Source organism: Myotis brandtii, unplaced genomic scaffold (assembly GCF_000412655.1).
Source record: "Myotis brandtii unplaced genomic scaffold, ASM41265v1 scaffold709, whole genome shotgun sequence".
In the NCBI taxonomy this organism is placed as follows: Eukaryota; Metazoa; Chordata; class Mammalia; order Chiroptera; family Vespertilionidae; genus Myotis; species Myotis brandtii.
In genome coordinates, this window is record NW_005370782.1 from 28,585 (window position 1) to 53,505 (window position 24,921).

At 37.9% G+C, this 24,921-nt stretch overlaps 1 protein-coding gene across 2 annotated transcripts in view; it reads right to left on the bottom strand.

Moving 5' to 3' along the window:
* WDR72 (WD repeat domain 72) overlaps nt 1-24,921 on the bottom strand; it is a 182,005-nt gene that overhangs the window by 27,425 nt on the left and 129,659 nt on the right. Inside the window, exon 19 of one of the 2 annotated variants that reach the window (XM_014530069.1) lies at nt 22,358-22,410. The exons of the other annotated variant lie outside the window; for it this stretch is intronic. Coding sequence (XP_014385555.1) covers nt 22,373-22,410 — 38 coding nt within the window. The 3' untranslated portion in view covers nt 22,358-22,372. Of the gene's footprint in view, nt 1-22,357; nt 22,411-24,921 lie in introns of those variants that run through there. 2 annotated transcript variants of the gene reach the window in all.

A 24,921-nucleotide genomic window follows, 5' to 3' on the forward strand; every position in this document is an offset into this window, starting at 1 on the left:
ATTCACTTTCTTGGTGAGTTAGAATCTTAGGTATGGAGACAAGCAGTTATCCGTTTGGTTTATCAATGTATGAACTAAACCCAGAATTAGTCAAAAGAAATATAATTCAAAAGCAACAGCAACCTTAAGTGGGTATTTACTTATAACTTGCCGGTATATTTTCCCCTTGATTATCAGCACTATTTTTTTAGGATTGAAAGACATGGGCTCTGCTCCTGTAGAGCATTTTCTTTTCCTTTTAATCATGGGCTAGAAAGCAAAAGGAGTTTTCATTCTCAATATGAACAACCTTTCATGAGGTAATTGTATGGATTTTTTTCCAGAAGTACAATGAAAGAGTAAGAAAAAACATGCAGATTTTCCTCTCTTTTAAAATATGTGTCTTAAAGATTAGGTGAAGATCAGCCTCTCCAATAGACTCTTATTTTTCCTTACAGTGTCTGCAGGAAAAGCTCATTTGCAGACAGCTGCAGTATGAGCTTCCGTTCCTTGCCCTGTCATTGACCTCCAACCTGATCTCAAAGAACCACCTTCTTTCAAAGTGAGAAGTTATTCATTTACCATAATAGCTCAATTCTGAGCCTCTTTAGCAGGAACTGGCAGTTGTGCCCAAATAAGAAGGTTTTGTGATCCTGACTACTGTCCTTACACAAGAGGACAAAACCACTAGGAAACTTCCGTTCCCATAGCCACAGTAGGTGGCCATAAAGTTGGTGTTTAAAACTATGGCTGATGTGCAGCGATCACAAAAAGAGAAAGAGAAATCATTAGGCGTTTGCACTTGCTCTGCTTATATGCCAGGGTTTGCCAATTATGTTCTCTTCACTTGACAGCTTATTCATTGGGCAAGAGCTGCTGCATTAATAGTTCCCCGACAGTCTTCTGTGTGCAACTTTAAAATAAAACCACTTCACGAAGCGAAGTGATAAACATAAATGGTAAGCCTATTGGATAATCATTACGAATAAATAAAAAGCCTTTGATACAAGCAATTAGTCACGAGCATTACAAGTGGAAATGCAGTCCAGTGTTAAAGAGACAGTTTAGAAGTGCGTGGCACATTTATCACAGCTCCACAGACAAGTTATTGAGCTGTCTGTGAAAAAACAGAGCCAAACAGGAAAGCTTTCAACAGCGAGCGGCGGTTGAGGTCCTTGATTGATAGAGCTAGATGATGCAAAGCTGTCCGATGGCTTTCTGCAAAATAAAATGAAAGAACTCAAGGTCTTCCATGGTGCTCTCTGACCACAGATGAACAGCTACTTTATTGTGGCCCAGATTGAGGTTACACCTTGCTCCATAGTCTGCCGCTTTCTGATGCACACTGTTGACTTGACTAACCAGCCATTGTGTTTAACATAAGGGGGTCTCCAATCTTCCGTTTTTTTAAAGGTTTATTATAAAGGGCAGAAGACGGCACTGGCTAAAAGCTGTGATTCTTCATGTCCTTACCAACAGCTCTTCTAATGGCCGTGGTGTAAAGGCAGAGTACTATGGTGGGTTTCCTGAGTTCATCCACTTTTTTCTTCATTTGCATGTTGTAATTCCAAAGAGACACAGCAAGGAAGTACTACTGGCCCAATGTGCCAGGTGATTTTTTTCCCCTCAAGAATCAAGGTGCTGCCTTTATTTATTTTTGAGGATGCTGTATTTATTCTTATTTTCATTTTATGTTTTAAAATAGGGAATGAGTTTTAAATGGGGCAAGGGCAGTGTTGGGAGGGTTGTTTAAGAGAAGGCCATCAACTTTTCAGTTGCCTTTAGTAGGTTTTAGTAGCTGAAATTTTGCTAAGGCATTTAACAGGAAATAATAAAATGCTTTAATCTTAGTTTCTAGCTTGATTTTGCCAACTAAATTTATTAATCTCAAAATAACCACTCTGTATTCTTCTAGAATTTTCTTATTTGTGTGTGTGTGTGTGTGTGTGTGTGTGTGTGTGTGTATGTATGGAGAGAAAGAGAGAGAGAGAGAGAGAGAGAGAGAGAGAGAGAGAGAGAGAGAGAATAAGGAGAAAGAAGAAACTTGCTCTGGAATAATTTTTTAAAGAATATATTGTTCCAACTATCTCTTTATACATCATTCCCAGAGTTTACTCTCTAAAGCAGTGGTTTACAACCTTCTGGCCCTTTAAATACAGTTCCTCATGTTGTGACCCAACCATAAAATTATTTTCGTTGCTACTTTATAACTGTAATGTTGCTACTGTTATGAATCATAATGTAAATATCTGATATGCAGGATGGTTTTAGGCGACCCCTGTGAAAGGGTCGTTCAACCACCAAAGGGGTCGTGACCCACAGGTTGAGAACCGCTGCTCCAAAGGTATTATTACCATAGTCCTTTGTTTGAGATTAGAGCATCATAAATCTTCAAGTTCTAATTCTTTATTGGCATTTTTTAGTTGTATTATTTGATTTTGAGTACCAAAAACTGCATTGTGCTGAACACTTGAAATTTTATCTTACCTAATAATAGACAAACATGTAAATTGACCGTCCCTCCACTACACTCACCAGCCAATCAGGAGAGTATGCAAATTAACCCAACAAAGATGGCGTTTAATTTGCATACGTAGGCGCAGAGCAGTGGAGCGAAGACTGAAGGCTCCGGCCGGAACAGTGAAGACTGAAGGCTCCGGCTGGAGTGAAGGCCTGGGTCCCGGAGGAAAACTGGTGCCAGCAGCCAGGGGAAGGGAAGGCCTATTGCACGAATCTCTTCATGCAATGGGCCTCTAGTCTTTAATAAATGATTAAACTGATTTAGCCCATTCAAGGAAAAGGACTTCATATGAAATTAATTCGGATCAGGATATATTTCTACAACCTAAGTATGTGACCAAAACCTAATATTAGAACTCTTCCCCCTAAAGAAAATTAGCAATTGCACTATATTGCAAAATTTCCTGAGGAAAAAAACAACACGATGATAATGAAAGCTATTAATCTATTCAGAGCCAAAATTTGTATCCCAAATATAAATACTAAGCAAAGTCATTATTAAAATATAATCAAAGTGTAACAGATTGACTTTGTTTAAGCTGAGGGCAATGAGAGTATTCTTCTACATAAAACAGATAAGTGCTTTAGCACATTCTGGCTCTATTTTCTCTCACAGAAGTTTGTTTCTCCCTAGGACCTCACATATTTCCCAGTGCCTGAACTCCTTGTTATTCAAAGTACCTGTCACCTGGGGAATTCTTAGACTATCTAAGACCTCACCCCACAAAAGCAAGAACTCTGAATTTTAACAAGATCCCTGGGTGATTCATATACACTTCGAGTTTGGCAAGCCCTGCTTTAATGCAGTAGTTTTCAATCCTGCCTGCATTTTACGTTAACCTGAGGACCTCTTTAAAAATAGAGATGCCCACATTCCACTATAGACCAATTAAATCAGCATGTCTGACAGTAGGACTCCAGCACTGGCATTTTTAAAAGCTCCCTAGGTGATTCAAATGTGCATTCAGAGATAGGGACCACCATTCCAATCAAAGCTTTGTAATCAGTTGTGTTTAACTTTTTAGAGCAGCTTCTAGGAACCTCAAGTAGTTAACATGAGTCTTTTTTCTATAAATTAGAATATACTTTAAAGTTTCAGCTTTATTGTGATACTAGAGGCCCGGTGCATGACATTCGTGCACTGGCGTTGAGGGGCCCTTAGACTGGCCTGCGCCCTTTCGCAGTCTGGAAGCCCAGCTTGTGGCTGAGTGGTGCTCCCCCTGTGGGAGTACACTGACCACCAGGGGGCAGCTCCTGCATTGGGCATCTGCCCCCTGGTGATCAGTGCATATCATAGGGACTGGTGGTTCTGCTGTTCGGTCTATTTGCATATACCCTTTATTATATAGAATGATTGACATATAAAACTGTAAGATATTTACTGCATATCTAGGTGATTTGATATATGTACAAAGGGTTTTCCCCATCTAGTTAATTAACACATCCATCAACTCACATATTTATCTGTGTGTGTGTGTGTGTGTGTGTGTGTGTGTGAACATTTAAGTTCTATTCTCTTAGCAAATTTCAATTACACAATACAGCATTATTATCACCTATAGTCACCATGTCTTACACTAGATCTTCAGACCTTTTATTTTATTGCTGAAAGTTTGTACCCTTTTACCAACCTCTCCCTATTCCTCCACCCCCCCAACCCTGACAACCACTTTTCTACTTTGTTTCTATGAGTTTGACTTCTGAGTATTTTTTTTAAAGAATCCACATATAAGTGATACCATGCAGTAATTGTCTTTGTCTGACTTATTTCACTTAGCATAATGCTCTTAAAGTTCATCCATACTGTCATAAATGGGGTAAATTAAAATATTAATTATCATTTTATATTAAGAGCAACAGACAATAAGTTAAAAAGCAATATGCATATATCTCATGCTAGTCACCACAGTATGCTTTCTTACACATTTTTTTTCATTTAACTCTCAAAGCAATGTTATTTTTCCCATTTGATATTTCATCAAACTGAGACTAGGTGGGGTTGAATAAATTGAATAAAAGATCAGATAGCTCATCAGTAGCAGAACCTCTAGGAATCAAAATCCCCTGTGCCTAAATACAGAGCTTACACTCTAAAATCTCTTTGAGTATTCAGTTCTTGTAGCTTTTAGAATCTGTAAAATGGCTTTCTTTTAGTTACCCCCTCCCTTCCCCAGGCTCTCTCTCTCTCTCTCTCTCTCTCTCTCTCACACACACACACACACACACACACACACGCAACAGACAATAAGTTAAAAAGCAATATGCATATATCTCATGCTAGTCACCACAGTATGCTTTCTTACACATTTTTTTTCATTTAACTCTCAAAGCAATGTTATTTTTCCCATTTGATATTTCATCAAACTGAGACTAGGTGGGGTTGAATAAATTGAATAAAAGATCAGATAGCTCATCAGTAGCAGAACCTCTAGGAATCAAAATCCCCTGTGCCTAAATACAGAGCTTACACTCTAAAATCTCTTTGAGTATTCAGTTCTTGTAGCTTTTAGAATCTGTAAAATGGCTTTCTTTTAGTTACCCCCTCCCTTCCCCAGGCTCTCTCTCTCTCTCTCTCTCTCCCACACACACACACACACACACACACACACACGTCGTACTTATTTCTTAGTTCCTAGCTTTGGTTTAGACTCTCAAAATGAAAGTGGGTCTCACACTGTAGTGTGACTTAGAATAGACTTGGGAGTTTGTTAATACATAGGTTGCGGATTCAGTATGTCTTGGGTGGGGCACCAAGAATTTGTATTTCTAAGCAATTCCTGGTCCATGCTCTAAGAATCATTGGGCTGGTTTAATTGTAATGGATCTTATTATGTTACCTGTCTTAACTATGAACATCATAAAATCATTTATGTAAATAGAAAAGTACATACAAATAAAAATAGAAAATAAGGGACAGAGGGCTGGTGATATATAAATTATGTCAGTTAGAATTGATAATAAAACTTTAAGTAAGAAGTGATTTCCTATCCCCTACTGTGAGCCCTTCCCAAGAGATAAATAGACTTCAACTTTGTTTTCTTTACAAAGCTAAAATTAGACTTGGTGTGTGATGACAGGCAATGCAAGTATTCTAAAAGTCAAAGAAACTTACATTATGACATTGTTTAGAAAATAAATGAGCAATTATGAACAATTTTAAGGTCTTCTCTGCTTTGTGTTCCCTAAGTTACTTAAATCATATCAGGATACATTTAATTATTTCATGAAATGTTTTGCTTCAAGTTATAAATTATAGTGTCTGAAACAATAAAAGCAAGGGAATATTGTTGAGTTTATCTCAGTGATTTATGCTCTTAGTGCAAAATTGACAATTTAAGATATACACTTGGTTTTTCTTCAGCACTTTTGGAAAGAAATCTTCCACACAACTGAATAGTAGCTAGGATGATGCCCTTAATTACTGTGTTGAATAGTGGTCAGATGAGATTCAGAGAATGCTATTTACATAAATCATTTTTAGCAGACAGTTCTCTATGACTTAAAGTAAACAAGCAGACTAATTTATTAAATTAAAAATTAGGGATTGAAAATACGCAATTATTTTAATGGCTTCTTTCTCTTCCTGGCCTGAGTAAAGTTTAAAAGAAACAAATTTGCATCTTTCCCCTATAACTTCAATGACACATGTACTTTACTTGAGCTGTTAAAGAAAAGCAAGATCCACTTGTTATAACAAAGGTATTTTTAAAATGTCCATTAACAGCCAGGTTTGAGGTGAAGCTGTTTGATCCGGTAATAGGACTGTCAGCTAGAACACAATTCTTAAGGATTTTTTTTTTTAAATGTGAAATACTGTTCCTGCAGAAAGTTGGTTGGATGACATGAAGAGCACAGGCTTGCCTATCACACTGATTACTTGATGTAATAGTAAGCAAGCTTAAGTGAACTGTGTGTCTTCAATCTTTCCAATCACTTAGGGATGGGCATCAGAGCTCGCCATCCATCATCCCTGGCCTGAAACATACGGTGCATCAGCAATCTTGGGCTGACCTAAATGATAGTAAAAGCCACTGTGCTGTTCACAATAAGAAATTGTTGTCCACTGAATTACAGGTTTGTGATTAGATTGCTAACATGGCCAACTTGATGTATAAGTGAAGTGTCTAGGGAAGATATTCTTTAGGATCTTCTGAAGATTAATTTATACCCTTGAAATGTAGACCAATCACAGAGTCAAAAAATATGTCAAGGTATTTTTCTTGTAACCAAGAAAGCCCAGCTGTTATAACAGTCATTAATTTATTTCTGGCACCTTTATCTGCAGCAGAATTTAATAAACAAGGTGTCTAATGGCTATCATTCAGCATGGCCAGAATTCCCCAATATGATAATTAATATTTTGGCATCAAACTCACATGGGAGGAGTTATATCTTATTAGGAATATAAACCTAAAATGTCAACTGTTCCCCATAATTTAAAATTTCTACATTTAAAAAGTTTTAAATCTCTCTAAATGCCTATCTAAAATGTCTAGTTGTGTGCGGTGCTATGCTCTCATATCTCAGAACTGTCTAAAGATATCATGTAAATCACCTGTAGACATGCTATGTATTACTTGTTTGCTCCCCTTCCCAAGATTAAAGAATCTGGAATTTGAAATTCAACTTTAAAGACATTATCTCCAGGTCAACTAAACAGGCCTACAAGAAGATTGGCACAGGGAGGTGGCCAGGCTTTGATCCAGCGTCTGTGTCTGAATTTCCCATGCGGCCCTAGACAAACAAGCACGTGGCTGCTCTTACCACTAGTATCCACATTTGGGAACATAAGAATGATATTTGCTGGTTTAGCCAAAGTCTTATTCAGGAGAAAAAGAAATACTTTTACCCTATTTTTCACTCCTATTTTCAGTCACACTGCACAGTGAATAAAATGATGAAGACACAAAGACTGCCGACAGCCCAGGGGAAGGAGGCAGACAGGAAAACAGGCAAGTGCAATAGAGAGCTTAGAATGCAGACAAACCAGCCAGGTGCTTACATCCAATGAAAATTCTAGGGGTCCCAAAGCTCAGATTCGGAGTCAACAGACCTAGCGCTGGGCTCAGATACCTGCCCTTTTCACATGCACTCCATATGATTCCCATGCAGACAGTCTACGGGCTACAAGAGTTTTCTAATGCAAGGAGTAAGTGCTGGGTGCTTTGGGACACAGGAAAAACATTTCACTTAATCATAAAAGCCCAGAGAAGTTTTTGGGAAAAGGTGGTGGAGAAATAGAAACCTCACAGGCATAATCTGGGAAGGGAGTGAAGTGTGGCCAGCGAGGGACCTGCTTCAGAGAGCGTGGGGACTCCAGCAGCTGAGTTTACAAAACTCCGGAGGCCACGACAGGGGCTGCGTTTGAAGGAATTGCAAGGAGCCTATTAGGAAAGACAGCTGCTTCTTTGGGTACTAATTTGTTTTTGAACATGTGTGGATGGAACGAAATGCGTAAAAGGCTACGCAATAAAAAGTTTCCCTTCCATCCTCTCCCCAGCGACCCATTTCTCCTTCTGGAAGGAAAAGGCCATTAACCATTTCTTGTATGTCTTTCCATAGATACTAAATGTATTAATATATAGGGTATCCAAAAATGTATACACACTTTAACAGCTGATAACTCACTTAATTTTCACTCCTTTTCAGGCTTAAATGACTGAAATAATTGGTGAAGCCAGACTAAGCTTTGAAGAAAGAACATTTATCCTAAAGTGCCACTAGACTTTTTTTATAATGGGGATACATAAAGATAAAATTTATGGTACAAAACCGGCAACAGTCTATGAATTGAGGGCACACAAATACTGCACAAAATAATTCTTGATGTTTGTGATTCCATTGCTTGGTGTTATCAGCAATGCCTGTACCAGAATAGTCATTGGTTTAAAAACAGGCATTGACAAAAAAGTTACTCATTTCTGTAGATTCTTTTAAATTTTAAAAATGAACTGTATGTTAATAACTACTGACTTACAATCATTCAAACTGTGCATACAGTTTATTGGGAAACCCTGTATATTCCTGATGCCCTGTCTCAATAAATTAAAGACTAAGGTATACTATGCACAGTTCTGCACCTTGCTTTTTTGACATAATATATTCTAGAGACTGAACCACACATCTCATTCTTTGTAAATACCCACATAATATCTATTATATACATACAGCATCATTTATTTTACCATTCACTTGCTGATGGACAACTAACTTATTTCTAATCTTTTGCTTTATAAGCAATGCTGTAAAGACTAAACTTATACCTCAGTCATTTTAAACATGTACATGTGTTAAATTCAAGAAATAGAATGTTGGAGTCAAGGGGCATTAGCATTTAACATGTTAGTAGATTTTGGCAAATTGTTCTCCTTGAGGCTGTACTAATGTGCAATCCCATCTGCAAGGTATGAGAAAACTGTTTCCTTACTCTCTGAGGAGTTTGGCTTTTATTTGAGAACACTGGGGAGTAAACCAAGGGTCTTTATAGGAGGAATGACCTCATTAGGCTTATATTTTAGAAAGATAAGCATGTTCTCACTGCCATGTGGAGAATGAATGGATGGGAGTAGGTGAAACAGGAAGCAAGAGAAAGCTATGAGAAAGCAGTGAGAAAGCATGAGGTAGTTAGCCTAAAAGAGAAAACCCAGTATGGATGATGTGGAAGGACAAGGATATTTATTAAGCAAATATAGGCCAACATCTGTGCTGAGCATATAAACTGTATTATCTCAGTTTTTACTAATGGCAGCATTGATGCATAGTGATTGTTACTTTTTTATTTCAGAGAAAAAATCTGACAAAGCTGAAACTCAGGTTAATTAGTTGTGCATTTTTATGCAGGGTGTTCATGGAAAAGCTGGGATTTAAATCCATGGAAGTATTAGTTCCCAGCAAGTTTTTTTAAACCACTGAACTATCCTATTTGGGATGGAGGAAAGCTGATGCATTTGAGATTTATCAAAGAAGTAGAACTGACAGAATTTGGCAACTGACTGGATGCAGAGCATAAAGAAAATAGGACATATCAGCATTGCTATGAGACTGGGAACCCATGAAGACTTAAAATTGGAAACAAGGAAGGGGGTGGGGGTACATTGATTTTGGGTTTGGGGTGGAAGGTGAAGTAGAGGATGTACACTGAGAATCAGGAGAGCAGCCTGGTCTGGAGATGTCAATGGCGCATCATCAGCATATAGCTGGGAAGTCACCAGCATGGAATAGCTCACCTGGGGAGCAATGTTTCAGGAACAGGCCCAAGATGGGAAGAACATGCACGAGACTAAGAATAAGCCAAGAGATAAGAAGAGAGGAAAGAAAACCAGAAGACAATGTTATCTCCAGAGTCAACTAAAACCAAACTAAACAAAAAACATTTTGAATTACTTTACAGATAAGTTATTGTTTTTTCCTCTTATTTCTAAGATCTCTCATATATTATGAAAGTAATGTTCATGAAATGTTCCCAAACACAAGAAAGGAAAAGGTTACTAACACATCCCCACCAGTACTGTCTTGTGGAGGTGATAGTCCAGGGGAAAATCACTTTCCCTAAGCTGGCTGAGAGTTCTGATACATTTCTTTAAAGCTCTAATAACCATGCAGAAAAGTGTCAAATTGAGGATTTAAAGGCAATGGCTATAGTCTCCAGAGAACGTCTGGGAGTGATTCCTATGTACCTGACATAACTCAGAAGCAGGAGAGTCACACTCAATGGCTAGAATTCTCCTGCACCACCTCGCATAAATCTAAGAGGGCTACCCGAAGGTTTATGTGAGCTGTGTGTCTAACATGTGTTAGAAAATCAGTCTCTTTATATTTTCCCTGTAAATCCTTCCACGACTCTTCTTGGTTTAAGGGGGACCTTCACATTTGGAATCGAGAAATGAGTATAGATTTTCTGAGGCTGCCTAGATTGTGTAATATGCAGTTCATACAATATATTTGAGGAGAAGAATATGTAGGCGCTGTCAGTCAATTGATGGATTCAGTCTCAAGATGTTGCAACCTGCCCACTCTCCCCAGTTCCCTCCTAAGAAAAAGAAAAAGACCTCTTTTTCAAAGGGAGGTACATTCTCTGAAAGTGGCAGCACAATTTCTGTGGCATATCTAGTGTGTGGGACCTATTTTCGTGTTTAGCAGTTTATAGACCCCATCTTGTAAATTTTACAAATAATATCTTCTAAGTTAGCAAATCTCATTCCACTTCTGAATAAAGCTCACCTAATAATTTATAATTGGACCAAAATCCTAATATATAAAAAGCCAGGGGCTGTCACAACCGAAACAACCAGATGGATGACTGAACAGCAGGCTGTGTGGGGCAACAAGGCCTGCGGGGGGGTTAGTGAGGGACAACCAAATGACTGAACAGCAGGCTGCGTGGGGCAACCAGGCGGACGGAGTGGGGGAAGTTGGGGGCAATCAGGCTGGTGGAGGGGGAGTTGGGGGCGACCAGGCCGGCAGGAGGGGCAGTTAGGGGCGATCAGGCCTGCAGGCAGAGGCAGTTAGGGGTTATCAGGCTGGTGGTGTGGGGGGAGGCAGTTAGGAGTGATCAGGCAGGTAGGCAGGTGAGCAGTGAGGAGCCAGCAGTTCCGGATTGTGAGAGGGATGTCCGACTGCCAGTTTAGGCCCGGGGGGTTCTGGATTGGAGAGGGTGCAGGTTAGGTTGAGGAGACCTCCCCCCCACCCTGTGCACGAATTTCATGCACCGGGCCTCTAGTATAGAATGTAAACATTTTATGTGTTTAAACTGGTCTTTATAGGAACAGAATAATATTAATATTTAAGTCAAATTAATAGGAAATATTTTAATAAATAATTTTAAATCATTAGGCCAGATTTTATATTTTATAGATAAAAATACAGTACTGGAACAATTATTTCTAAGATTTATTAGAAATATCTAAATTCCAATTTTCTTTCATTCTATCAAGTTTTATCTTCAACATCAATTGCTCACTATCCTGAAAATAATAAGCACAGTCATCTTAAACAAAGAAACAAACAAGCAAAACTATTGATTATTTAGGATGCTTCAAAGCAAGTTTTTATTTTAGGCAAGTTTTTTCCTAAGTTTATTTTCTTTAAGTAAACTCTAACTCATTATTAATCAACAAATATCTGATTTTTAAGCAGGTGGGCTTACTTATATTAAATGCAAAAGAATTCTTCACCATTTAATATGTCAATCACCAATGTGTGGATTATATGTATGTGGAAGTAGTAGCATGATTATTATTATTATTATTATTATTATTATTATATTTTTACTATATAAGCAATAATATCCTTTTCTCTCTCTTTTTTTTGTCTTAGTATTTGTCTTCTCTCTTCTCTTTCCTAATTCTCTTTTCTCTTGTGTTGTTTTAACTGTGATTTTCAGTACATGTTGTATGTTCCAGTTTGTTTGCTTTTGGTTTGTTTTTGTTTTACCCTGTCAGCACCTATACAACAGCTCACACAATGTGGTAGCAGCCGAGTCTCACAGTTAACGAGCCTGAAAGGAGTGTACTCTCACCAAAGGGACAACAGGAATTTAGACCCAATCTCACAGAAGAGGCCAAATAACCCACAAAAGGGACATGCCTAGAGCATATAGATCAAAGCACAAGGAAAATGCATTTCTAGGTCCCACAGGACATTCACTATAAAAGCCCACCCCAAAGATAGGGAGTCATAGCAAATATATCAATATACAAAAACAAACACAAAGAGACAACTAAAATGAGAGACCAAAAGTCAACCCAAAAATTAAAGAAAAGGGGAAATCACCAAAGAAAGACCTAGATGAAATGGAGGTAAGCAAATTATCAGACATAGATTTCAGAATAATGGTTATAAAGATGCTCAATGAAGTTAGAATTATAAGAAACTTAATGGGAACTTCCAGGGACTTAGTGGAAATTACAAGGAACTTAGTAAAAGTTACATTAGCATGAAAAAAGATATAGCTATTATGAATAAGAACCAGACAGATATGAGGAATACTCTAGCTAACATTAAGAATACCCTGGAAGTATTTAAAAGCAGACTCAATAAAGCAGAGGATCAAATAATTGAATAAGAAAATAAGGTAGAAAAAAACACACTCAATTAGAGCAGCCAAAAGAAAAAAATACTTAGAAAGCACAAGGACAGTTTAAGGGAACTGTGGGACAACATAAAATGAAACAACATCTGCATCATAGGGGTACCAGAGCAAGGCTTGGAGAACCTGTTGGAAGAAATAATGACAGAAATCTTTCCTAAAATGGTGAAGAAAAAAGACATGCAAGTTCAGGAAGTCCAGAGGGTACCAATCAAGAAGAACCCAAAGAGACCCACTCCAAGACACATCATAATTAAAATGGCAAACGTTAAGGACAAAGAGAGAATCTTAAGGGCTAAATGAGAGAAACAGTTAGAGACCTAAAAGGGAACCTCCATAAGGCTGTCAGCTATTTTCTCAACAGAAAGACTACAAGCCAGAATAAAATGGCATGAAGTATTCAAAGTAATGAAAAGCAAGCATCTGAAACCAGGGCTACTCTCCAGCAAGACTATCATTCAAAATAGATGGTGAAATAAAGGCCTTCCCAGACAAAAAAAAAGGCTAAAGGAGTTTATTACCACCAAACTAGCATTGAAAAGATGAGAGTTTTACTTCCTCCTTTCCTATTTTTTGTTTTTGTTTTCTTCTTGTCTGATCACTGTGGCTAAGACTTCTAGTACTATGTTGAATAAAAGTGGTAAAAGCAGACAATCCTGTTTTGTTCCTGTTCTTATGGGGATGTTTGCAAAGAATGTTAAAGGGACTAGTGCAATAATTATAAGAAATATGAAGCCAGTGAAACATCGATCAGACCGTCAAACCTCAGTGGGAAGGTAGGGGAAGGTGGGGGTAAGGGGGAGAGATAAACCAAAGGATTTATATGCAAGCATATAGGCCTAACCAATGGATACAAACAACAGGGGGTGAGGGCATGAGTGGGGGATAGGAGGGTAATGTGGGGATAAGGACAGATATGTAATAACTTAATCAATAAAGAAATTAAAAAAATGCTCAGAATAGTGAAATCAATTTCTATGTAGTGGAAAATAGGGATTTTCTAACCAATCTCATACCCAAAATAGTGATTCTGGCTTCCTGATCCCCATTATTAGAACAGTAACAGGGAGTTCACCACCTAATGACTGAGCTTGTTTGTTCATCATTCAACAGATCCAAGAACTCAAATCTTTTTGCTTAAATACTGTACACAAATTTCCCTGTATGTCTAGCAGTGGCCCTCTGGCTTTTGGAACAAACCAGTCTTCCCCCTTTTCACTAGGATGGCCCCTAATCATGTCTCTCAGGCTAAGGTTTTATTTTTTGAGCTAAAATACTCCTATTTTATCTAGGCATTCTTCAACCTTATAGTTTTAAAAGTCACTCATCAACTCCTGCTCTAAAAGCTTCTGGTCATCTCTAGTAGGACTGTATAGACCAGTGGTTCTCAACCTTGGCTACACATTAGAATCACCTGGGAATCTTTTTTTTTAATTTTTTTATTGCTTAAAGTATTACAAAGGGTATTACATATGTGTCCTTTTTTCCCCCGCCCTTGACAATCCCCTGGCCTCCCCTACCCCCCAGTGTCTTATGTCCATTGGTTATGCTTATATGCATGCATACAAGTCCTTCAGTTGATCTCTTACCCCCTTCCCTCCTGCCCCCCAACCCTCCCCGGCCTTCCCGCTGCAGTTTGACAATCTGTTTGAGGCAGCTCTGCCTCTGTATCTATTATTGTTCAAAAGTTTATAATGGTCTCTATTATCCATGAATGTGTGAGATCATGTGGTATTTTTCCTTCATTGACTGGCTTATTTCACTTAGCATAATGCTCTCCAGTTCCATCCATGCCATTGCAAATGGTAAGAGTTCCTTCTTTTTTACAGCAGCATAGTATTCCATCGTGTAGATGTACCACAGTTTTCTAATCCATTCATCTACTGATGGGCACTTAGGCTGTTTCCAAATCTTAGCTATGGTGAATTGTGCTGCTATGAACATAGGGGTGCATAGATCCTTTCTGATTGGTGTTTCTGGTTTCTTGGGATATATTCCTAGAAGTGGGATCACAGGGTCAAATGGGAGTTCCATTTTTAGTTTTTTGAGGAAACTCCATACTGTCTTCCATAGTGGCTGCACCAGTCTGCATTCCCACCAGCAGTGCACGAGTGTTCCTTTTTCTCCACATCCTCTCCAGCACTTGTCGTTTGTTGATTTGTTGATGATAGCCAGTCTGACAGGTGTGAGATGGTACCTCATTGTTGTTTTGATTTGCATCTCTCGGATGATTAGTGACTTTGAGCATGTTTTCATATGTCTCTTGGCTTTCTGAATGTCCTCTTTTGAAAGGTGTCTATTTAGATCCTTTGCCCATTTTTTGATTGGATTGTTTATCTTCCTTTTGTTAAGTTGTATGAGTTCCCTATAAATTTTGGAGATTAGGCCCTTATCAGATATAATGTTGGCAAATATGTTCTCCCATGTAGTGGGCTTTCTTGTTGTTTTGTTGATGGTTTCTTTTGCTGTGCAGAAACTTTTTATTTTGATGTAGTCCCATTTGTTCATTTTCTCTTTAGTTTCAACTGCCCTAGGAGCTGTATCAGTGAAGAAATTGCTTTGGCATATGTCTGAGATTTTGTTGCCTTTGGATTCTTCTAGAATTTTTATGGTTTCCTGTCGTACATTTAAGTCCTTTATCCATTTTGAGTTTATTCTTGTGTATGGTGTAAGTTGGTGGTCTAGTTTCATTTTCTTGCATATATCTGTCCAATTTACAGAATTTCCGGAGGATGAGGCCCAGAAATCAGGATTTAAAAAAAATTCCCAGGTGATTCTAATGTGCAGCCAAGGTTGAGAACCACTAATATAGACCATCTCACTCCAATATCACACAACTCCACCTGGAAGGCTATTATTTCCCAGGTGTTGGGCACTTAGCTTCTATCAATGGAACTGATATTATAAGCATATATAACTCGAACATACTCTTGGCACATACAAATTTCCATTGTCTTTTGGAGTTTAGCACAAAGAACAAGGGAAATGTTTAATTACGATATATTTAAATTGTAAAATAATATTTAATTTACCAATTTGTCTTAAGGGGAATGAGGAGAATTGGAAGAAATCAGAATATTTAAGCTTAGTGGGGAGTTTATTGAAACACACAAGTCCAACGTGTTGTTTACTCTTTACAGGGCTATGGTCTGTTCCTTTCTGCACATGTGAGCATTCTTCTTTCCCTCTCTCTGCAGATGGGCCTGCAATGCTTTGAATTACTGTAGCCAACCCATCCTTGTCTTTATGTGGTCATTCTGATCTACATAAAACAGAAACTGCATTTCCTCCACATTCCCACCTTTCAATTCCTGGGACAGAAAATCTCATCTATCCCAGGTCTCTACCCACTATTGGTCCAATTAAAGATGAGTGTCACATGGACACATGCCCCGTAACTCATGTGTTTGCATTGTAGATCCAGGTTATCTGAAAGCTCATGGACAAGGTTTTGGGAAAAGCATCAACCAGACAGGCACCCTGAGAGTTGTGTACTGTAATGCTATCAAAGCATGTGCCTATTTGGCTAAACCACAGTATTAACTATAGAGCCAGGATACTTAGCATCATAGAACAGTCACACTCTGAATCACCCATGCAAATCAAGAGAATTTCATATATCAAGAATTCCATCTAATATCTTGGCATACACTTATCAGTTATTTATTTGCATGCACAAGACCAAGTGTACAATGTGGGTATCACAAAATATGAGTCACCTGGACATCTTTAAAGAGGTATAGTTGCTATAGCTTTAATTAAGCCCCTCCTCTCTAAGTGCTCATGCTCTCACAGGAGGAATGATTTCATTCATCATGCTCCTCTCCCCAGGATGCCATTATGCGAGTGAGTAAATATAATTTGTGTTGTTTTCTATGTTTTTTATTTTGGGTTTATTTATATTTGCATTAATAGTGAATTAGGAAAAAAAAAGTAGGTGGTCTTTGTGGTCTTTAGTGAAAGGTGTATAAAGGTGATTCAAACTCAATAATTCAGTAGAAATGAGTTGATCTTCCACCCAGGACAATATGCTTTTGTAGGAATACATTCTCTCTTTTTATCTTTCTCCTTATGATATCTTTCTCTTATACTGAAAACTTAAATTTTTAAAAAGGTTATTAATACAAAAAATAGGAGAAGAATTTTCAGGATCTGGGGCTAGGCAAAGAGTTGTTGGTTAAACTTGACTCCAGAAATGCAACCCAAAAAAATTGATAAGTTGGACTTCATCAAAATTATTATTTTTTCCTGTGGGAGATAATAGAGGCACTGCTACAAGAAATTCTTGGCCTATTTCTGAAAATTGACCTTAGTAGATGGGCAACAACTTGACCAGAGTTGCTGGGACATTGCATACCACACTGCAGTCAATGATGGACTGATATTGGGATAAAAAACAAAACAAAACAAAAACAAAACCCATGTCTTTTGTCACTGTCCTTGCTGTGCTCCAGGTATTGCTCTTCTGGAAACACTTCTGACCTTCACCAGCATCCAGCAGTAATTAAGACTCTTCTTCAGAGAACCACATTTCATTTTCTCTTACTTCACCACAAATACAAATTGTCCACAGTCACTGGGTTTTTATTAATTGGAAATACAACCGAAGAAAAGCACCATTATGTTGCTATATTGCAAACCAGTGACCTTAGACTTGGAGTTGGGAGAAGGTAGAGGTGGCAAATTTTCAATCGGGAGACTTTCTCCCATGGTCACAGACTCCAAATAGTGCTGATAGCAAATGTTGTCAAAAAACTGTTTATCCTTTTCCTATAACATTCAAATATCAACGGAGTGAACTTTATTCCTTTTTACTTAGTGCCTCATTTTGTTCAAATGACACCCCCCAAAAAACGTGTATGTGAATGTGTGTGTGTTTCCTTCATTCCAAATTAGGATCAATTCTAAATGTTTTTAGGCCGAATGAGATGCCACATGAATTGCCCATATTTTGTTTCAATTCACAATACAGTTATTCATAGAATACATACCCTTTTCTTTTCCAATATCCTAGTAATGTTGAGCTATAATCCTGTGTGTGTTCAGAGACAAGGATTTTTCTGATTCTTTTTGGCTGTTGCCTTTTTATACAATGTCATTCGATAAACTACTTTTTCTAATTCTTGCTTGTAATTTTAACTCCTTTATCAATTTTAACATTACTGTTTCATGTGATTTTCTAATTGTTAATGATATAGTTTTGTATTTGCTTATATTTCTTGAATTGAATGATATATCTAGAATATTAAACTGATCCTCTTCAAAGTCTGCTGGAAACTTGTTAGTCCTTTATGGTGCATGAGTCAGTTACAAGGATATCTCCAGATTGAAAATTTGATGATTTCTTATGAAAGGATTACTTGTTTCTACTGTCTGCAATCATCTCTCTTCATGTGTGACAGGCAGTCTTCTGTATACAAAGCAGTATTTGTTTCAGTGCTATATCACAGTGTCATTCCTTTGAATATATTATAAATAACTGAAAATCCCAACTTAATTTAAAATTTAGCCACAAACAGTGCTACAAATGCAAATAATTCAAATGAAGTAAAATGTGAATGATGAGATAGATGCCTTCAACACGTGCATAAGTTCATGTATAGGTAATGACACTAATTCTTAGGGTGGTAACTGTTTTTAACTTAGATTCATGCATTCATACAACAAATATTTATGTACAGCCTAATATTGACAAGTACTGACCTAGGTACAAGGGAAAGAGGATGAATAATATAGATAAAATCTTTACTCTCATTAAGCTTATGTTCTTCAATTATAAGAGGCATTCAGATTTCAGAAATATGTAAAATATGCATCTCAGAATAAAGGGAAAAAATCATGTAGCTTTATGGTCTTCCAGATACTCTAATTCAACTTTATCAAAAACTTTTCCTAAAGAGACTGCTTTAGTATTAAAATATTTTCCTTGAAAAGATGTTTCTTTCACTATATAATTTCTAATGCAAAATACTACAAGTATATAAAAGTGACATAAAACCCAGACCTTCTCCTCCTCCTGCTTTTTTTACTTTGATAAAATACTAACAGAAGATTTCATAGGATATAGTCCATTGGATATAGCCCATATGTTTTCTCTGAATTCAGATATGAAAAAGTGTATATGAGAAGTGTTGAAGGAGATACATAGGTATTCGTGGTAGTGGTGCGGGGTAAAATTAAAACAACTCACACATCAAACTTTCACTTCAAAGCAAGGAAAAATTCCAAGAGATGCTGTCCCAGAATGCATTTAAACAGGCTTCTAAAAATTAACAATACATATATATTTAAATTTACATGTACATATATGTGCATAATTTATATGTGTGTATACGTTTTGATACATATTTTAAAAAGCAATATAGGGAAATTAGAAGTACAATTTTTTCATGTCATACTGACATATCATATGTGCCTTACACAACAGGAGAATCACTACTAACTGTATTTGAAAACTGCCCGGTGAGCATGTACTTTCATGTGTAAATGTGGATTTAATCTTTGATGTTCAAGGGAGGTGATTCACGGCCAGTTTCCACAATATGCCAAGGAAATGCTTTATATCTCGGCACTGACACTTTATGTATTAGGCTATAATCAATACTATTGGCTACGTGCTCTGTCACTGAAATGAAACTGTGATTGCTCTGCGAATAAAATTTTAATTACTAACACAAACATCCCTGTTTTGAAATGTAGTAAATCTGTGGATCCTCTAACACAACCTTATTACTAGGCATAAAAATCAAGCTAATGATTAAAAGTCTTAAAATATTGCTACTTGAAAGGTACAAACCTGAGCCTGTGTATTGCTTTTGGTTTTTTTATGCAAAAGATCATACATCGTAGGAGTGAGACTGAACTCAGTTTCCTCATCTGTAAAATAGATGTAATAGTTGCCAGCTCACAAAGTTGTTACCAAAATTAAATTAGGCATGTGCTAAGCACAGAGAATTTGGGGGCTGCCACTAAAATTGCAGAATGATAAAAACCTGAATTTGAGTATTGATATTCATATTTAGATTAGTTTTGATCTGTGCATTTCAATAGCTGCTATCAATACCCATAACACAGATATTTAATAACTGATCTCCCAGCATTAGTCCCTTTGATCCATCTACCATACTGAGAAATGGCTAAATTACACACCCCAAAACTTCCTAGTACCTACAAGGTAGCATACAAAACCTTTCATAAAGTGCCCCCTCCCCACTCTAAACCTGCTGTACACCCAAAAGATTTACTCTAATTACACTCCTAAAATAGCCCACATAGCACTGAGTCATTGTGAGTTCATCAGGAACCTAACCTTCTCTAGATTGCGTGTCAGGGGCTATACCGCAAAGTACCAGAGTTGGCTGGGGACAAGTCACCCAGGGTATGCCTCCCCATGTCTCCCAAGATAATCACACTTGAAAGGATTCCCAGTGGTTAGCATCTTTTCCAGACCCCTTGAGCTATCAGCAGATGAACATTTTGAAATTAAATTTTAAGGATATTCAGAAAAGAGGAGTAAAATATAGTGCCTCCCACCCTTCTGAAGCTCTCCATAAGCAGGTGGGTTCAGGGCAACCACTTCCTTTGTCCTAAGCAAAGGATATACCTTAAAGTAACCCTGCATCTTACTCCTTTTTGTATATGTATGGAAACTTGTACAGTGCCTATTACTTATTAGGTGAAATGTAGATGCCCTTCAAATGTTAATTCCTTTCTTCTTCTCTTCCTCTCCCATCCCCACAAGTGGACACATACAGAATTTTTCAAGCTACACTTGATGGAACTGAGCAAGTCAAAAATTCAGATTCCTGTCAGAACCGAGTGAATAAAGCAGGTTGGTTGATACCGAGATGACCTGGAGAGCACACACTCGCTCTGGAAAGGTTGTCGCTCATAACCATCTATTTCTCAGCTCCAGTCTAATGTTATCACATTGAATGAGAACTAAGTGTGTCCCCTGTTGCTAATTTTTATGTGAAGCCAGAGATCCAGATCATTTTGTGAGATCTCCTGATTTTTTAAATGTCAATTATGAGGTGTTTAGGGGTGTGTGGTTTTTTATTTTGCCATGAGATACTGTGTAGTTCAGGCAGATTCCATATACAGAGAGCCAGTTTGAACCTGTGCTATTGAGCTCTAAGACTTGGCAGTCTTTAGAAATTACTACTATGCATCAGAGCCTAAAAAGACCCACCCTCCTTCCAAAAGATTAGGAAGCTACTTGTAAGCACCCAGGCTGTTCATGGCTGGATTCCAGCATGCCGTCTTTCCTATGTAAGAAGTTTGGTCAGTACCTGACTCATAAAATTATGGCTCTCATTTTAATCAGCAAGGAAGACATTTCTGCACTGTAAAATCTCATTAAGGGAATTTGATTTCAAATTGAATGTGGTCCAGCACCTCTCCGAAGCTCATTTAAGATATTTGATATTTGAGAGAAAAGGCCTAAATGGGCATGTTAACTATCCATTTACCTACACAATTCCAAATTCTATCCCTGCACTCTCAGACCATCAGAAAATAATGTCTTGAACCACATTATCTTAGTCAATCAAAGACATGGCTTCTGAGCTATGGCTTAATGTCATACTCTTGGAGTTTATAGATGGCTGATCACAGACAATGGTGTGGTGAAGGTCTGGGGGCTGAAACCAGGTGGAGGGGGCAATGGGGGAAATGGGGGACATCTGTAATACTCTCAACAGTAAAGATTTTTAAAAGTGTCATATTTAAGTGTACTCTTTGTTCCTTTTAGAAAGCTGGTCGGAGGTATATTCTACTGTGTGGCTTGTTACTACTTTACATTGGAACTCATGTGATGAAGTTCAGGAAAAGTAGTTCCAGGAAAGAATGTTCATCCTCACAACTACATCTGTATGTGATATCTTAATGGAAAACAATTTATTTTCTTTAGGGCCAAGCTACACTTCAAAAACTGCCTTACCTGAGAATAAGAATCCTAGGTTTGTTTCTGAGTTTTTAAGGTTCTTACTGACTCTCCTCATTATTTGTCTACTAATGTTAACACTGGCTTTGGATTTTAACCCAGGTGTAGTAGTTTGTTTTTATTCAAGTGATTTGATTGTGGATAATCAACATTTTAAAATTTATTTACTCTATTTTCTATGATATTGATATTTTGTTTATTTTTATTTAAAGATACAATTTTTTAAAAAAAATAAGAAGCATGTCACTAATATCATAGATTTTGGTGGGCATCTGATCCCAAAATATCTTCTTCATTACATATATCAGGGCCTAATATCTTAACTTTAGAAATATATTAATTATGGTTTCAAATGCATACTGAAATTCTAAAATCCCTGTGTTGTATGAAAGAAGAAGAGATTAGCAATTCTAGAATTCCTAGAATTGTCACCTACATATTTTTAAAAATATTTTTATATGTTTTTATTGACTTCAGAGAGAAGAAGGGAGGAGAGAGAGATAGAAACATTAATGATGAAAAAGAATCATCTACCTGCTGTCTCTTGCACATCCCCTACTGAGGATTGAGTCCAAAACCTAGGCATGTGCCCTGAGCAGGAATTGAACTGGGACCTCCGAGTTCATGGGCCAACACTCAAACACTAAGCCACAGGGGCTGGGCTTGTCACCTACCTATTTCTTTATCATGTATTTCTCGAGTATCTATCTGTGGGGAACCAGGCCCTGATGTAGGCTTTGGGGATATAATGGTGAGCAAGTTAGACATATTCTTTGCCCATCACGGAGCTCACAATCTCATGGAGAGTAGATAAGAAATCAGGCAATGACAATCCAGGGCAGTCAGTGTTGTGACAGAAGCACAGGGTGGGCCACCGGACCTATTTTGAGTGAACAGAGAGGGCATTTCAGAGGATGTAACATTCAGTTAGAGACAAGAAGTTTTCAGGCAATGGTGGGAGAGGGGAAAGGCTTTCAAGAAGGGTCTATGCGGACTCCACAGAGCTGATGTTTTTCATTGCTGTATTCTCCCGGCAAGCTATGCCTATGAATTGTTGCCAAAGATATGACTGTAAGCAGAGTGACTTCCCCAGGTGACTCTGGATGGCTGCAAAGATGCTCAATGAGGAAGGCCTGCTGCTGCCCTGCAGGCAAACTCTGGTTCCTAATCTCTGTCCTTCAGAGTGGAGAGGTGTCAGGTGTGTGCATGGTCACCTCGTGAGTCTGAATGTCGAGTTGGACCTAAAGAAGAACGCTTGGTGGGCATGGCACCACTGAAGGGTTTTAAGTAGGATAGTTCATATGAACAGATTTGTTCTTTATTGAATCACTTTAGCTACTGAAAACAATTGCCCCTAGAGAAAGTTACTCTAATAATACATTAACCAAAATTAGTATTGCTGAAACAAGATGAAAGCCTACAAAGAGGGAGAAAAGAGAGGAAAGCACCCTCTAAGCTTCATCTAGATCTAGAGATACTAATAGCAACAAGTGGGACTTACAGGAATGCAACCTGCCTCCATATCTTTTTGTGCATGCAGTTCATTGGCCACTTACCAGAGAAAACAATACGCTTGACTGGCAAAGAAGCACAACCAGAGGAAATGAACGAAAAACTAAATAGGGACCACCAGGCCATTTTAAAAAGTCACAAATATTAAAAAGGGATAGGTTTGGATACTGTCTCTCTCCTTATCTTGCTGTATGACCTTAAGTAAGTCACTACTGAGCCTCTCTGAGCATCAGGTTCCTAGGCAGGAAAACAAAGGGCTTAGACTCAATGACCTCCAAATGATCTTGACTCAAAGGTCAAATGAGTCCTTTATCTGAGTACCATTCATATTCCAAGTCCTGTAGTAATCTCTAACACCCCGCATACCCCCCCCCCAAAGGCATTTAAAATCAAGTAAACACCAGATGCCTATAATAGAAAGATCAAGGAATGGGGATAGCTGGAGTCAGTCCTTAGTCCAAGGTGGGGACTCCATTATGTGTCTACACCTGAATTTCACCCTGGGAAACATGGTGATCACATCAATCACTGAAAGGCTGTATGTTGCTTTAGATTCCTCAAGGGGCAGTGCTATGGTGGGCTCTGATCAGCCAGCCTAATCTGAGATCACCCAAGATAGCTGCCCACATGCCTAGAGTACTTACTGCAACATTTGCCCACCATAAACTCTCAGTGACTGCGATGATTGACAGAAGTACTAGAAATTAGTAATATAATAATTTAGTACTCCTATGTTCTTCAACCATCTTGACATAAGACATATGGTATAATTTAAGCCTAACATCTGAAACAAAATGATGCGAAGTGAAAATAATAATAATTTAATTTCTAAAAGAACATCTCCGAGAGATCTGAGCACTTTCATATCTTAAGGGGACACAAAAATGTACTGACATGTGGTTGTGAGACAGTAAGAATGCAGAAGAAAACCTCCCTTTTGACAAAAAGTTTTGAATTAGGAAATTTTAGTGAAAGCATTGAGGGTACTTCTAGGAAATCTCATCACGATCTCAGTGCAATAGCCATTTGTAACAGAGCCCTGGACTGAGTCCACGCGGGGGAGCAGTATTGGAAAACGGCCCACACTGCCGACTTCCTGGAATTCCTCTCTGTGCCAGTCAGCAGCTTGCCTGGCACCAGCGGGGCATGAAGCTGAGGCACTGAGAAACGTAAGGGCACATTCTGGGGCGAAGCAGTATGTGATTTATAACTAGAGTCTTAAAACATGGCAGCCAGACAACAGCTCACACTATTCATATCACGAGATCAGCCTTCTTTTTTTAAAAAAAATCAAACATACAACTAAAAGTGGTCATTAAAGTAATTGGTGTAATAATTATGCATATATTTGTTGCACTGGCACTGTTTTGTACTAGGTGGACAGAAGAAATGATGTTGATTCTCTCCCCATAACCTGTCCAGTGGTTTCTAAACTTCAGGTCAGGGAATCTCGTCATGTCTCAGAGGGAACTACATAATTGTCTGATTCAGAATTTTTTAAATGTATATGGTGTAACTATTGTTAAAAACTGTGATCTTTATACAAAGTTTTAATAAACTTGGAAATCATAAATATGTTGATTTATGCTGGCATATAACCGTTTCTGTACAGATTCAAGATTAATCTCTATGCCTATATTTATATTATAAAGATATTATTGATTAAAGAGGTTGTGTTAGTGGTAGATATCCCCCTCATGTAATGTTCTACAAACAAGTGCTATTGTACCTACCAGATGACTGATATTTATTTTCATGACAATTTATCCAAAGCAATTTACCAAAATGAATTAGATGTTGAGACCAACAGTTTACATGACTGTCATCCATCTGTCTAATTTCAAAGCTCAAAATTCATTGAAATATATTTGATATCAGT